The 16,526-nt window shown below is 37.5% G+C and overlaps 2 protein-coding genes across 2 annotated transcripts; one reads left to right on the plus strand and one right to left on the minus strand.

Moving 5' to 3' along the window:
* Positions 1-3,045: 3,045 nt before the first annotated feature.
* On the minus strand, positions 3,046-12,606 carry wdr82 (WD repeat domain 82). The gene is made up of 9 exons (XM_047158557.2): positions 12,018-12,606; positions 7,803-7,900; positions 6,936-7,002; positions 5,576-5,675; positions 5,361-5,477; positions 4,867-5,022; positions 4,144-4,213; positions 3,885-4,027; positions 3,046-3,262 (listed from the first exon to the last, which is right to left on the minus strand). The coding sequence occupies exons 1-9, from the start codon at positions 12,176-12,178 to the stop codon at positions 3,233-3,235; spliced, it is 942 nt and encodes a 313-aa protein (XP_047014513.1). The 5' UTR covers positions 12,179-12,606; the 3' UTR covers positions 3,046-3,232.
* Positions 12,607-14,499: 1,893 nt separating this feature from the next.
* LOC108272085 (heat shock protein beta-7-like) lies at positions 14,500-16,510 on the plus strand. Its single transcript, XM_017480245.2, has 3 exons — positions 14,500-14,638; positions 15,926-16,042; positions 16,220-16,510. The coding sequence occupies exons 1-3, from the start codon at positions 14,528-14,530 to the stop codon at positions 16,361-16,363; spliced, it is 372 nt and encodes a 123-aa protein (XP_017335734.1). The 5' UTR covers positions 14,500-14,527; the 3' UTR covers positions 16,364-16,510.
* The last annotated feature ends 16 nt before the right edge of the window (positions 16,511-16,526 follow it).

Here is a 16,526-nt window from a genome sequence, read left to right on the forward strand (position 1 = left end):
ACACTTAGAGGATGCTTACTCTGCTTTTTTTTTTTTTTTACTTCGTAGCAAATAAACAAATCATAGATATGACACAAAACAATTTTAAAAGACTGTTTGCTGGCCATGTCATTGAGCTGATCTGCCTTTCCTGAAGAAAAGCTTTAACACTCTTTTCTCTGTGGCAAGATGCATTATCATCCTGAAAAATGACTTCATCTCCACCAAACCTATTTTCTATTGATAGAAAGTGAAAAGTGTCCAAAATTTCAGTGTACACCTGTGCATTGACTGTTGAGGTTTCCCTTGGTCCTTTACATGACATGCAACCCCATATCATAAAGAGTGGGGAAATTTGATTGTTTTCTTCAGGCAGTCATCTTTATATGTTTCATTTGAACGGCACCAGACAAAAGTACTAGTCCTTGGCCAATGCAGATTCGTGAGTCATCAGTGAATATCACTTTCATCCAATCTTACACACTCCATGATTCTCTTTAGCCCACTGTAACCTTGTTTACATCTGTAAAGGTGTTAGTGCTGGTTTTCATTTGGCTTTTCTATACGTAAATCCCATTTCATTCAGCCGATTTTTCTTACAGTTCTGTCACAAACATTTACTCCTGTTTCTGTTCATTTGTCTTTCGTTTGTTTTGTTGTGCATTTTCTATTTTCAAGGCATACTGCTCTGAGTTTTCTATCCTGATGTTTGACGTCTTCGTTGGTCTTCCCGTATGTTTTCCTTTTATAACCATCCCATTTTGTTTATACTTGCACCAAATTTTAGACACAGCTGACTGGAACAACCAGCATCTTTTTTGCTCGATTTCCTTCTTGAAGGTTTATATTCATTTCCATTGTTTCAATTTACAACTCTCTCGTTGGGGCCATGTTTTCTTCAAAAAGTCCAAGGTTAAAGTCTGTAAGCACTTTTTTAAGGTCTGTAAGCAGAATCATTTGCATTTTTAGACTTGTGCTGATATTTGTTTTAGAAATTCAAATTCCATTTTTTTTTTTTTTTTAAAATACACCATTAATTAAAGATTTCATTTAACTTGTTTGATGGATGTTTCATGAAGCTAGAATGTTCAGCTATTAAACAAATATTGTTTAGTGGCATATCTGTGATTTGTTTATTTGCTACAAAGTCAAAAAGCCAGGTGAACATCCTCTAAGTGTGGTGATTCCATAATTGTTGCCAGGGGTTGTAAAAGGTCTTGTTTGTTCACTGTGAAAGGCCATGCAAAACAAGGTTGTGCAATTGCAATTTTGCCAATTAAAGTAGTTTTCCACAAAAAACTCATTGCAAATTTAAAAAAAAAAAAAAAAAAAAGGCAACAAAATCAAGCACTCTTGGCCACAACAATTACAAAAAAACAACAACTGTGAAATACTGTATGGACTGATAAGTTTATCAACCATCTTTGAGTACAACAGTTTAGTTTTAAAATTGCTCCATATTCATAATGGATTTTTTTGAAAATGATTTATTGAAATTATTTAAGAAAAATCTACCATAAACAACTTTCTCTTTATTAATCTTTATAATTAACATGTGATGATCAATGGTATTCAAGATTTATTTTGATAATGAAATTCTGAGTTGTTTTACTTTCGACATGTTGGTCTAATTTCACTTTGGTTATCCGTTTAATACCTGTGATGTCATTCAGCTTTCTGCTGATAGTCGCAGCAGCGGGATTTAACCCTCACATCATCTCAACCTAAAGAGAGCGATGCAGGATGACTTTAATCCTTTAATCTCCAGCTCTCTCACAGCTGTATACACTAAAGATTTAACTTTCATGCTGATACCACCATCAATGTCATTGGGCTTCTTATCTCGTAGATCACTAACGGAGTTGAGTCCGAGTTACTCAGTAACTCAGCGCAACTGCATCATATAGCCACATTGCATGCTAGAGTCTAGTGTTTGCCATCTTCACTACCTCTACATTGGATTTCTCGTTAATAAGACATTGAACATCACTGATAAATGGTTACTGAGAAAATAAAAACACTCGCTCTTCTGCTTTTAGGAGCAAACCTGATTGTTATTGCTCATGTTTATCACCAATTACATATTTTCTACTATTAAATGCCTTTGTAACTGCATAGGAAATGTTTAATGTGCTTCCATTTATGATGCTTAATAAACAGAAAAATCTCGGTTTTGCGCATATTCCCTGTTTAAAAGGAATCTGAGGTCAGATCACAGTGTGAAACATCTCAAATTAAAGGGTCTTGGGATTGTAACATCTGGTCACCATTTATTGAAAATGTGTACTTTGAACAAATTCCCTCAACTCCAGAAATCATAACTATTTGTGTTAATAGCTAGCTATAAGGACAATGTATGAAAGGAAAATAAACCATCATAAGGAAAACATCAGCTGCTGTGTTTAAGTTTTTCTACACAGGTGTACTGATACATCAAAATAACTCTTAATTTAATACAACTTACTTTCAGCAAAACCGGTATAGTAGTTTAGTTTAACCATTGAGAGAACAGGAAGTCTGTATATTCAAATGACAATTTTAAGTATCAGAGTTATGGGCAAATCACCTTGCTGCCCTATTTACATGAGAACATTTATATATTTTATACATATACCAGTTGTCTGTTATCTGTCTTTTTTGAAAATCAATTTAGAATCAATTAAATTTGACTTACAATTTTTGTCTTGATCGTGCCTTGATCCAAATCATCTGACCATCACACTCCTACCTAGTAATAGTAATTTCTCTTGATCATGACTTGGTAAAGAGAAGTGACACTATACATACTTAGAACTCATTTATTCAATTAGGTTTTAGCTGTTGCAGCTTTTGGTGTAGAACATACTTTCCAAAATCAACATTGATTTTTTTTTTTTTTTTTTTTTTTACCATTAAACTACATAAATATTTATTGAGCACATGTCCCACAGACAGTTCTACAGACTGCATGAACGACATTCAGGTGGCACTCATTTCTGACATAAATCAAAATGCTGAACTCTAACCAAACAACTTTTTTGAGGGCAAACAAGATCATAAATGAATGCACATCACAGATAACACCAATTTACAAAAGAATATGATTTAATGATACAGGTATAAAATGAAATGGAAGCGAAAAAATAAAAAAATGGCCTCATGGTCAGCCTATTTACAGTCCACAAAGAACAGTCCCAGTGATCCAGAGGCAATGTAAACGTTGCCATCTGCTGGATCACAACAACCCGTCAAATTCTCGTTTAGTGCAGTTTCATCAGTCATCGATTGTTGGTAGCCAGAATGCCTGTGGAGGTGGAGGAAGTAGAAGCAAGTCAAACATTGTTTAACACCTACTTCAAATATATACCAAGTGTACGGTTCTTATAATAAAATACAAATATTCAAATGAGACAAACCCGGGTATTTAATCTGACTGAAATATTTTAGATTTCTTAGTGAATTAAGTCTAAGATACTCACTATTAATTCAACATTACAATAAGGAGGATGAATGATATATTTTATATGATTGAATTATAAAATCATTTTAAAGTGAATGATGGGTACTTGACAGATGCTGGTTATGATTAACCCATAAAACAATACTCATCTTTTGGCTCAAGGCATAATGTCTCTTTCAGTGTTTCACTGGGTGTGGATCATACATTTGTTTATAGAACAAGCAAGCTCTGTGTAGTTCCACAGTCATTAAACTGTTGACTTAACATTTATTATAATAAACAAATACAAAAAAATCTTAAGACATCGAAAATTAAGCAAACCACTAAATCTGATGTTCATGAAATCTTTCTATGGTAAACACTGGTCCTCATTCCTGCCTGTCCCCCCCCCCACTTAAGTGATCATTAAGTATAAACTGAGGGCAACCCTTAAGTTGTGATCTAATACACTAGATCAGCATCTCACCATGTTAGAACAGGCGCTAGCAAAGGTCATGAATTTTGGGTTGAACTGTAGACAAGTGACGGGCCCTGTGTGTTTCCCATCCAACAGTGCTACTTTCATTCCGCTCTCAGCATTCCATACATGGATTTTCCCATCCTCCGAACCTAGAAAACAAACCATTTAAACCACAGCCTTAATGGATTTCTCCAAAATGAGTAAGCACTAGTATGTCCTTGACTTCCTGAATACTACGAACAATAAAAGATTGCTTTGGACTTACCAATCATGACAAACTGAGAGTCTGGGGTGAAAGAGGCTTCCAGAACCACACCTTTACTGTTGTTGTAGCCCTGCAGAGCAGAACAGTAGAACACAGGCTGACTAAAATACTTAAAAGGACTGAAAAACCTGAAAGGTAAAAGAAACCCAAACCTTTTCATAAAAATATAAAAAGGTATTTATGCATCTAACAACAAATATATTAAAAGTAAAATGTTATATAGAATGCAATGACAGACACAAAAAGTTAACACTTTTGGAAGAGAGATCCAGTCAAGAGTACAGCACATGCACACCCCTGCCTTTCCCACATTAATTCCAGACTCACAAATTACCTGTAAGTATTTTTGATAATGTCCCATATTTGTAGAAGTGCTAGCTGACGCCTTAATTAATTAAATAAGCAATTAATCAAGCCACACATCGTGTTTTTTGTTTTGTTTAAAATGTTATGAATTGAAAACTGCACCTTAAGCACAGTCTACAGTTTATAAAATGTATTTATGGCTGTATATATGAACAGAATCTATGATTCATAAATAAGTGCAATTAAGCTACATAAATTATTTTTATGCCAAGATCAGAAACATTTATTTAACTTAGCTAATTAGCAATAAATTTTAAAAACCACTCCAAAACATGGAGCAACCACTGTTTGCTTTTCCTGTTTACCTCATTCGAAGCAACTGCCTTCAGTGAATCCATATCACCACTACAATCTTACCGAAAATGAATGTAGCACAGCCCCTTTGAAAGCATCGAGTAGCCTGAGTGTTCCACCGTTGCTGGAGATCAGTATGAGTTTGCCATCGTTGCTGAACTTGAGGCCGGTCCACTCACATGAACGCTCATACTGCAGCTTAAATGTAGCGAATGGACCCTAAAAGAAGACGGTGAGCCTATGAAATAATCTGTAAGAGCAGAATGGATCTGCGCAGAACTAAACAGAAATATGTTACACAAATCCCTAAAAGCTACAACCAAAAATGAGAACATTGAGCTGATGGCCCCAGCACAGAGGCTGTATTTAAATAAATGTAAGACCGGATATTTAAGAACTCTTCACACTGATAAATATATAACTGAACATGCCCATCCTTGTGTCATGTGTAATTACATTGTCCATTGGCAAATAAGTTATCTAAAAAAAAAAGTTATGCTCTATAAACATGGCTTGTCAAAATTTCAGAAGGTGGATTTTATGCTCGGCTCTCTTACTTTGTCAAACGAGCGCAAATCGTAGAGTTTGACCATCTCCGAATTGACTCCTGCAGCAAATATAAGACCCTCAGGATCAAACGAACACACTGGCTTCCCTTGCAGATGCATTAGACCCTGTGACAACAGAGAAGATTCAGATCAAGCTCAAGACTGACAAAACCTAAACAGAAAATCCGACGACAGCAAAAGCAAACAGCCAGCATAAAGCTTACCTGACAATTGGGAGAGCGAAGATCCCATAGCCGGATTGTTTTATCCAAGGAGCCAGAAATGAATGTGTCATCAACAGGTGACATGGACAGAGCAACAACCCTGGTTTAATTTAAGACAAAGGACATATAATCAGCAAAGATGAAAACAAGTATCACTCAGAAACTAGAGATGCACCGATGTATCGGGCGATAATTGGTAAAGACCGATAAAGGCAATTTTTCCCGCTATCGGCTGTCGAATGATAGTTTAAAAACATCCGATGATCAGGGCCGATAATATTATGACAATCAAAAGAAGGCAGGAAAACACACTGATTTTGTAAAGAAGCTGTCTTGTGTGGAATGATGACAAAACTGCAGTTTGTAAACTCTAATCTCTACACTGCTAAAATTTTACACCGGAAGTAGCAGCAGTGAAGCGTTTCAGTCTAATTCCCCCAAACCCTCCCGTACTCGCGCTGCCTCCGGTGCTGCTCAAATTGCTCGTGCTGAATTAAAGTGCCAGATTTAAATGTAATTACTAGAAAAAAAAGGTGTGTGTGTATGTGTGTGTGTATATATATTATATATTATATATATATATATTATATATATATATTATATATATATATATATATATAAAAAATAATACACAGAAAAATATTTGTAGAGTAGTATATTTCTTATGTAGTTAATGTTAATATGAGTTAATATCATCAAAAAAAAGTTTATATTAGGCCTATAAACAGAAGGTGGAGGAGCACAAGGTCTCTAACAGTTCAAGCTTACACAAGCTGTACACTCACTACTTTACATTGTAGCAAAGTGTCATTTCTTCAGTGTTGTCACATGAAAAGTTATAATCAAATATTTACAAAAATGTGAGGGGTGTACTCACTTTTGTGAGATACTGTATATGACCAGTTTGATGTTAATGATGAAGTAGAAATGCTTTTGTTTGTGGTGAGTGAATGAGAGACTAACAGGTTTTTTATAATTCAGCCAATTAATTCTGTTAATATGAATTAATAACATTAAGTAAGTTAAGAAATCTTACATTAATCTAGGGAATTTAGTTAATGTGTTAATGTTAGAGTAATGTGTTCTCTGTTTATGAGACCAGTTACTGTGAAACAACTTGTTGAAATGGAGAGAATAAAGTTTTTATTTGTATTCCTTTCAGAATTGTGGAATTAATTATTATTCATTTTAAAGAAGGTCTAAAAGGCAGAACTATCGGTATTTGTATCGACCAATATCACTCTGAATAATCGGTATCGGCTGAGAAATTTAGTATCAGTACATCTCTATCAGAAACCCAACATGTCGGTCCAAATGTAGATAGTACACGCTGAATAAGCAACATGCGAAGAGTCCTTACCTCTTATTGTGGCCAGGAAAGTAGCGAATGTACTTATTGTCATGAAGAGACAAGTACCGTATAGTATCTGTAAAAACACAGCAAACGTGAGAAGAGTCAGAACTAGAAAGCGTAACTCCCGACACAGCTGCCAACCCTGTGAAAGCTCATAAAAGATATACAAACTTTTATACTGCTTTAAACATTACACATGTTGACAGCATTAATCATTACCCAAGCACATCTTGCAAATCAGGTCACACCAAGCAATATTGCTGGCTGTGGAACTTAATTACAAACAAACCAAAATAACGGCTATAAGCATTTCAGGTGGTGCAGACGTCCAGGTAAGAGTCCGAGACGAGCGAGCACCACCCTGGGCAAGGCAGTAATCTGTACAGTTAGCTCCTTGAAAGGGCAGAATCACGGACCCTCAAACTGTACAAACAACTACCTCAAGCCAGAGTGGGCACAGCCAGGCATCCCCGAGTGAAAAATGAGCAGCGTGAAGAGACTATCAATCGCAGTTTTACATTAATGCTCATGGGGTGGTAGATGTAATATTTTTACTTTTGAGTATCATGGTTAGTAATCCTACAACACAGAATATCGTCAGTTGTTATTCAGAGTAACACGTACCTGATTGAACATTAAACATTTTCTCTAATTTTTAACAGAAGAAATCAGTGAGTCTATACATGTTCATAGATGCACCGTGTCTTCTAATTTTAATGCAAGTTAAAAATAAATATCAACATAGATTGTGTAGCATAGAAACATTAAATATAATCACATTGCTCATTATTACAAGTCGTATCATCATGTCACAGCATCAAGTACGCTACAAAGTCAACTGGAATGGATCTGGCTTTAAAGAAATAAGGTTACCATCAATCTTGTTGGAGCTGTACACGACTGTATTGGCAGCGTGTGTGTATCTGATGAGGTCCACACCATACTTTTTACTGTAGAGAGTTCGCTTGGGTCTGTGGGACAGCGAAAGAAGATGGGGAAAGGAAAAGGGGAAAAAAAATATATATATATATAAAAAATATATATAAAAAAAGGTTTGATTGAATAGACTTGCATATTGGCCTTTACACAGATAAAATACATTGTGAAGATCATGATTTTATGATTAATGCAAAATCTTTACTTCCTACTAGATTTTGCTTCACTAATAAGCACCTGTAAATTGGTAAATAAGAAACGTCAAAGCAATGTATAATGTTATTACATGATATTATTTTGACTGTAGGTAATTACACATTAAAAATTAGCTTACGTACTGTATTTCTATCACTCATTTTTCTCTTTTTGTAAATTGATCTCTGTTGAATTTAAGTGAAGACATTACAGGTAGGAACGATGATTTTGGTCATAATCATTTTGCATGTTTTCAGATAAACTACACGTATAACATGTATACTCTTAAACTGCAGTAATATGATTGACAAATCTCATAAGTAACGGTTATTTCACAGTTTCTGTCCACTCAACCACAGCGTCATCTAAAACTGAAACACTGAAGGCGGCTGAGGTTCTGCCTTGGCAAAATCTCTTCGTTATAGCAGAAAATTGGCTTTTCAGTGATATAAGTATCAACATACACCGATCGGCTATGACATTAACTCCACTGACATAATATTGTGTAGGTCTCCCTTGTGCCCCCAAAACTCTGACTCATCGAGGCATGGACTCCACAAGATCTCTGAAGGTGTGCTGTGGTACAATGAGGGGAAAAAAGTATTTGATCCCCTGCTGATTTTGTACGTTTGCCCACTGAGAAAGAAATGATCAGTCTATAATTTTAATGGTAGATTTATTTGAACAGTGAGAGACAGAATAACAACAAGAAAATCCAGAAAAACGCATGTCAAAAATGTTATAAATTGATTTGCATTTTAATGAGGGAAATATGTATTTGACCCCTCTGCAAAACATGACTTAGTACTTGGTGGCAAAACCCTTGTTGGCAATCACAGAGGTCAGACGTTTCTTGTAGTTGGCCACCAGGTTTGCACACATCTCAGGAGGGATTTTGTCCCACTCCTCTTTGCAGATCTTCTCCAAGTCATTAATATTTCGAGGCTGATGTTTGGCAACTTGAATCTTCAGCTCCCTCCACAGATTTTCTATGGGATTAAGGTCTGGGGACTGGCTAGGCCACTCCAGGACCTTAATGTGCTTCTTCTTGAGCCACTCCTTTGTTGCCTTGGCCGTGTGGTTTGGGTCATCGTCATGCTGGAATATCCATCCACAACCCATTTTCAATGCCCTGGCTGAGGGAAGGAGGTTCTCACCCAAGATTTGACGGTACATGGCCCCGTCCATCGTGACTTTGATGTGGTGAAGTAGTCCTGTCCCCTTAGCAGAAAAACATCCCCAAAGCATAATGTTTCCACCTCCATGTTTGACGGTGGGGATGGTGTTCTTGGGGTCATAGGCAGCATTCCTCCTCCTCCAAACACAGCGAGTTGAGCTGATGTCAAAGAGCTCCATTTTGGTCTCATCTGACCACAACACTTTCACCCAGTTGTCCTCTGAATCATTCAGATGTTCATTGGCAAACTTCAGCGGGCATGTATATGTGCTTTCTGCTGCAGGATTTCAGTCCTTCACGGCATAGTGTGTTACCAATTGTTTTCTTGGTGACTATGGTCCCAGCTGACTTGAGATCATTGACAAGATCCTCCCGTGTAGTTCTGGGCTGATTCCTCACTGTTCTCATGATCGTTGCAACTCCACGAGGTGAGATCTTGCATGGAGCCCCAGGCCGAGGGAGATTGGCAGTTCTTTTGTGTTTCTTCCATTTGCGAATAATCGCACCAACTGTTGTCACCTTCTCACCAAGCTGCTTGGCAATGGTCCAAGCCCATTCCAGACTTGTGTAGGTTTACAATCTTGTCTCTGACATCCTTGGAAAGCTCTTTGGTCTTGGCCATGGTGGAGAGTTTGGAATCTGAGTGCTTGATTGCTTCTGTAGACAGGTGACTTTTATACAGGTAACAAGCTGAGATTAGGAGCATTCCCTTTAAGAGTGTGCTCCTAATCTCAGCTCGTTACCTATATAAAGGACACTTGGGAGCCAGAAATCTTTCTGATTGAAAGGGGGTCAAATACTTATTTCCCTCATTAAAATGCAAATCAATTTATAACATTTTTGACATGTGTTTTTCTGGATTTTCTTGTTGTTATTCTGTCTCTCACTGTTCAAATAAATCTACCATTAAAATTATAGACTCATTTCTTTGTCAGTGGGCAAACGTACAATATCAGCAGGGGATCAAATACTTTTTCCCCCCTCACTGTATCTGGCACCCAGACATTAGCAGCAGATCCTTTAACTCCTGCAAGTTGCGAGGTGGGGCCTCCATGGATCGGACTTGTTATCCAGTACGTCCCACAGATGCTCGACCGGATTAAGACCTGGGGAATTTGGAGGCCGAGTCAACACCTTGAACTCGGTCATGTTCCTCAAACCATTCCTGAAAATTTTTTGCAGTGTGGCAGGACACATTACCCTGCTATAAGAAGCAACTGCCATTAGGGAATATCGATGTCATGAAAGGGTGTCCTTGGTCTGCTATAATTTTTAGGTACGTGATGGGGTCAAACTAACATCCACATAAATGAATGCCAGGACCCAAAGTTTCCCAGCAGAATATTGCCCAAAGCATCACACTTCCTCCACCTTCTTTCCTTGCCTTCCTCCCATAGTGCTTCCTGGTGCCACCTCTTCCCCAGGTGAGGCACATACACCCGGCTGGCCACATGATCTAAAAGAAACCAAGATGAGCCCACCTTTTTCCACTGCTCCATGGTCCAGTTCTGATGCTCACATGCGCACTGTAAGCACATTCAGCGGTGGACAGGAGTCTGCATGGGTACTCTGACCGGTCTGCAGCTACGCAGCCCCATAAGCAGCAACTTACGATGCACTGTGTGTTCTGACATCTTTCTATCGTCACCAGCATTAACCTTTTCAGCAATCTGTGCTACAGTAGCTCTTCTGTGGGACTGGACCAAACGGGCTAGCCTCCGCTCCCTATGCACATCAATGAGCATCAATACCATTTTAGAGATGCTCTGACCCAGTCGTCTAGCCACCACAATTTAGCCCTTGTCAAAGTCGCTCAGATCTTTACACTTGCCCATTTTTCCTGCCTCAAACACATCAACTTTGAGAACTGGCTGTTCACTTGCTGCCTAATATACTGTAATGTAAGGAGATAATCAATGTTATTCACTTTACCTGTCAGATGTTTTAATGTTATGGCTGATTAGTGTACTCTATCATCTCATACTGTATAATATATAAATGGGCGTATGAGCCATTATACACCCCCTCCCCCACACACACTTCAAAATCTAGTTTTTTTCCTGCTATTTTCCTGCTTATATGATAAAAATACAACTTCTGTAAAAGTCTCTCTCTGAACAGTGCTCGCAGTAAAATCAACTTTAATGACTTTTATTCAGAACATCTTCAAAAAGACTTGATTCTGGACCTAGAAAATAGCTAATTGACACGTTTTATTAAATGAAGCATCATTTGCTTAACTAAACTGCACAGCTCGGAAAAAAAGACAAGATCTATTATTGTAAAAATGACCCTATTGAAATATAGTGTCTTGTCTTAAACACATTTTTAAAAAGGTGGCATTTAAATTAACAGAGAAATAACTGCAAGGCAAAAAAAAACTAAATAAAACTAGCGCACATTCAACATCGGAAATGAAGTCAACATGACCCGCAGATTTTACAGTAAAACAGGAGCGGTATTCCAGACAAGGCGGACATAAGAGCTTGCAGCTAATTGCCAACGGTTAGCTCAGGTCATTAGTATTTTAGCTGGTAAAGCTATAAAAACAAAAAACGATGTAAAAAAAAAAAAAAAACGGCGACTTTTATTTATTTATTTTGCAGATATCAGATCAAATTTAACCTAGCATACTGTTATTGCTCTCCCCCCTACACCTGGCCTACCAGTTAGCTATGAGCTAGCGGGGGCGATTAGTTCGGACTACTCGATGCCGAGGCTTTTCACACTGTCAGGCCTCAAAGCTGGTTATAATTAATAACAAAACACTGGTGACTTACTTCCCCTCCTGGCAGTCATATAAGACAATAGAATCGTCGTCGCTGCTCGAGATCACCGTCTCGCCATTTGAACTGAAGTCAAAGCAGTTGATTTTGTCCGAATTCTCTCGGAAAACCTTCGCGACCCTGAAACTCCGCAGCACATTGTCTGTTAGCTTCATGATGCCGCGCTTGCTTTATGCCTGGCCAGGCGCAGGCTTTCCTCTCACCGCGAACAGAGCACAGCCTGTTTCGGGATTTATTTACGATTATTACACGGTTACGTTTTGTAAGAAAAAATAATAACGCGCCTTAACATGTATTTTTCATAATCGAAGGAAAAGCCCGCCGTACAAGCCTGTGAACTCGGTACCGGAAGTGACCTGTGCGTGCGGTAGGTGGGAAGTCGTGTACTACCGTACTACACAGAATGCGTTCCAGAGCGTAGGATGTTCGAATACATACATACTATTTCTCCTAGTAGTACGTTTAGTTACATCAGAATTGCGTGAGACTGCTTTATTTTTCCTGCTGAATAATAAGTGGAGAAATAAGATTGTAAGGTCAAAAACGCATTAGTCTTTGTTCTTAGTTCTTAGGTACAAGATGTTAATACAGATAGTAAAATAATGGTTTCTGATTGCCAATGGAAATATAATGATATAGATTGATAATATATGTTGTTACAACCCGGTAGGTTTGGGATGGGAAGTTTTTTTGTGTGCAAAACTGGACTCCCGCCCAGAGTTTCCTGCCTGCCTTGCTCCCGCCTCCCAGGATGACATCACTGAGCGGCGGCCATATTTGAAGAGGAAGAAGATATATTCTATATTCACAATTCTATATTCAATGTTCTAAACTCTCTATTCTGTATTCACAACTCTATATTCTGACTGCTGTTCTGGTGGTTGGTTGTGATGTTGGTTGTTCCTGTATCTGATTGTGTATCCTCTTCACCAGCGTTTACACGTTTGGCTGTAGGGTGTGGCTGCCATTTCTTTTGGGAGAGGGTCCTTTTGGCTCTGTTTTTGGCTTAGGGAGTTATGGAAGTAGTTGTCTTTTCTTTGTTATTTGCTTTTTAGATAAGCTAGCTACCTAACAATAGAATCCCTTTGTTTATTATTTTGGCTTTGGCCCACCCTGAAGTTCTGCCTGGTTCGATTCTTTGTAGAGTTGTATGTATGTAATTCTGTGTTCTACAATATACCACAATTTTTATTTTAACAACATTGTTGTGTTGTTATTCCTGGCTCCCTCATTTTTATAGGTCAAATTCCATTGAATCCCGAGCTGGTTACTCTGTGCCGCCTAACCTAGACTGGGCTGTAACAATGCGCACACTCCATAATTTACTATGTATGAAACTACATAAGATATTAATTTATTATACTGTATATAAAGAATAAGATGATGGAGTACACTGATCAGGCATAACAGGTGAATTATACTGATTATGTCGTTACATTGGCACCTGGCAAAGCGTGGGATATATTAGGCAGCAAGTGAACCGTTAGTTCTCGAAGTTGATTTGAGGGATCAGAATTTATTTTGTGTTTTTATTTTAGGCACATCATATTTGTCAATACCCTTGACTTAGATGAAGATCAGATCACATTTTATGACAAATTTATGCAGAAAACCATGAAATTCCTAAAGGTTTACATACTTTTTCTTGCTACAAGCCTCACAGCCAGTTAAGAATTAACAACTGATAAACACAACAACAAAAAAAAGTAGTAAGCCATTTAGTTGTCATTAACAGTAGTAAGTTAGCAACAAAAAAATAAATAGCTGAAATAATTTTGTGACATTTTGATGCCGCCACTGTTGCCTTCTTACTACAGTTTCCTGGCTTTTATTTTAAAATGAAGAAAAAGACATTGGTTTGTAGGCTGCAGTCCAGCACAAAGTAGGAAATTCGACCTGAGTAGAACGTCATCAGGGCGTCTTTGATGTACTGAAACTATATACTTTTATGTGGTTTAGTATTAGTAGCATGCCTAGTATGCCATTGTGTAAACAACCATAGTGACAACATGCAAAATGGTTGCTACAATAAGATGTACCTTCAGAATCCACTTGAGAAATAACTCTCTGTAGTACTGACCATTCCATTCTGTTTACGAAACAAGCCCAAAGTGATGCTTAATTAGAGCCGATGTGATAAATAACGCTTGTGAAAACAGTATTTGTCACATCGGTTCTCTAGCTATTGCGCAATTGTGTTTCTGCTGTGTTGCTATCCTGAACAAATTCAAAAATAGCTTCAATTAAGTAATTTCAATAATGCCCTCGTTGAGAATAGTGCACAATATATCGCTCCTAAACCGACTACATAAACACAAGGCATAGATATTGATGGAACAGTTGGATATTATTAGTGACTTAAGTTCCTTTTCTCTCCTACATGATAAATACTACGCATGGACATCATATGAACCTCAGCCATATAAACCCACAACCAAATCACAAGCCACAGCCCATAATATAACTCACTCTCTGAGTGAAATGCTTCTATAGGCTAGAATGTGATGCAATTGGACAGCTTTTCATATTTTTTTTGTCTATTTTTTGTATACATGTTAAGGCAAAGCCTGTACTTTCTAGCCATTAACATCATCATGTCAAGCAAAGAATCAAAGGTGAGTTCTGGAGATATTTCACACTATGCATGATTATGTATCGCAGCGTCTAGAGAACATATAGCAGTTCTGCTGATCTTAACAGTAAAGACTAAATAACATACATCTTATGGTAATAATTTACAATGATGGACTTGTAACATTGATTTTGCAGTTCATCCAAAATTTCTAAATCTTCTCAGGTTACTAGAAACCTCAGCAGCACATAGAGGGTCAATAGTGAATCCAGCCTTGAGTCTTGTAAAATTATTAATGTGTTTTATACCAACGTGCTGCTGAATTCTCTATTCTGATTGGTCTGATTGGTGATTAATTATTTATAGCAGAAGCTCTGACAGTAGTACTATCTATAATTCAAATAACAGGTTTATATTTATGGGCTCATTCTAATACATTATCGTTTCTGTAGTACCAGCTAATTCACAAGGATTGTATGGTGGGCACCTGGTTTATTTTTTGGGATAAAGTTACTACATATTGAAATCTGTTGTTTTTATTTTTTTTTTAATTTTATTTTTATTTATTTATTTATTTTTTAGTTATTACCTGAGGTTATTTGTTTGTTTATAGAAGTTAGTGAGGGCCACACAATTGTAATTTGGCCCCAGATCAATAAAAACAGAGAATTGAAGGAGGGTATACTTTCTTTTTCCCATGATAATAAGTAATAACAGGAACTAACTTGTCCCATGGATGTTCCACAACATTAATATAAGTATAAATGACATGACATACTTATGATGTGTCTTTCATAAATAATTACAGTTAATTACATTAAAAATATTAAAGTTGGAAAATTTTCTTGGTATGAGAGGAATAAATACAGTTGAGGACATGCTGCTATTGAAAAAGAATCAACGTTGGGATGGTAACGACATCACACCATCCCAGTGCTGATTATTTTCCTTTAACAGCACCTCCTGTTATAAACATGTTAGTCTATTCCCAATCACAGTATTAATTTGCATTTGAATAGCCAATGTATGGTGCACAGAGTTTGCATGTTCTACCCATGCTTCAGGGGTTTCCTCCCTCAGTCCAAAGACATGCACTGTAGCCTGTTTGGCATTTCTAAATTGTAAATGTGTGAATGAGTCTGTGTGTGTGTGTGTGTGTGTTTGTAATTGTGCCCTGTGATGGGTTGGCACCCCATCAAGGGTGTCCCCTGCCTTGTGCCCCGAGATCCCTGGGACAGGCTGCAGGCTCCCCCGCAATCCTGTGTAGGATAAACGATAGAGAAAATGGATAGATGGATAGCCAATGTATGCTCATATCTTTGTTTTAAAGGGGGAAGTGTGTGCTGTAGGAGACATGTACACATTCACTGCAGATCTGAGTGCATTCTCACCAGAGCAAGTGATTGTTACCTCCTCAAATAACCTCATCCACATTTCTGCTGAGAAGGTAAGTAAATATATCTATACTTTAGTTGTGTATGAACCTCTGATGGAACCGTGTGGTGTGTTTAAGGTCAGTGTTTGAGAGACTGAGAAAAACACCTTGTTTATGACCTACAAAAATGTTGTGTACTCATATACTTGTGTTCTGTTTTGTTCTAAATCACTTGTCACTGGGGACTAGCTGGAATCAGATGGGACAATCTTGGACAGATTTTCACACAAATGCCAGTTTCCAGCAGATGTAGACCCCATGTCAGTGACCTCGTCCTTGGGGAACAACGGTGCGTTGACGGTTAGGGCATGGAAACAGAAGGATAAAGTTTAGACAAACAGTTCAAATACAGATATGTGTACTTTTAGCATTGGTCTCTACAGCATCTGCAGATTTATTATTTTTATCTCTCATACTACAGTTAAGTGTTCTCTTTATGTGAGTGGTCAAAACTTTATTCAAATATATTCTCAAACTGAATTAGTTTTTGTTTTGT

Source organism: Ictalurus punctatus, chromosome 11 (assembly GCF_001660625.3).
Source record: "Ictalurus punctatus breed USDA103 chromosome 11, Coco_2.0, whole genome shotgun sequence".
In the NCBI taxonomy this organism is placed as follows: Eukaryota; Metazoa; Chordata; class Actinopteri; order Siluriformes; family Ictaluridae; genus Ictalurus; species Ictalurus punctatus.

Bases quoted from the DNA above. Each gene is read 5' to 3' on its own strand.
- wdr82 (XM_047158557.2), bottom strand. From the start codon at position 12,178: ATGAAGCTAACAGACAATGTGCTGCGGAGTTTCAGGGTCGCGAAGGTT. The intron at 7,901-12,017 runs GTAAGTCACCAG...GCTGTCCCACAG, and splicing joins TATGACTGCCAGGAGGGGAA to ACCCAAGCGAACTCTCTACA. The intron at 3,263-3,884 runs GTGAGATGCTGA...CCACCTCCACAG, and splicing joins CTAGCGCCTGTTCTAACATG to GCATTCTGGCTACCAACAAT.
- LOC108272085 (XM_017480245.2), top strand. From the start codon at position 14,528: ATGCAATTGGACAGCTTTTCATATTTTTTTTGTCTATTTTTTGTATAC. The intron at 14,639-15,925 runs GTGAGTTCTGGA...TTTGTTTTAAAG, and splicing joins TGTCAAGCAAAGAATCAAAG to GGGGAAGTGTGTGCTGTAGG. The intron at 16,043-16,219 runs GTAAGTAAATAT...ACTGGGGACTAG, and splicing joins TCCACATTTCTGCTGAGAAG to CTGGAATCAGATGGGACAAT.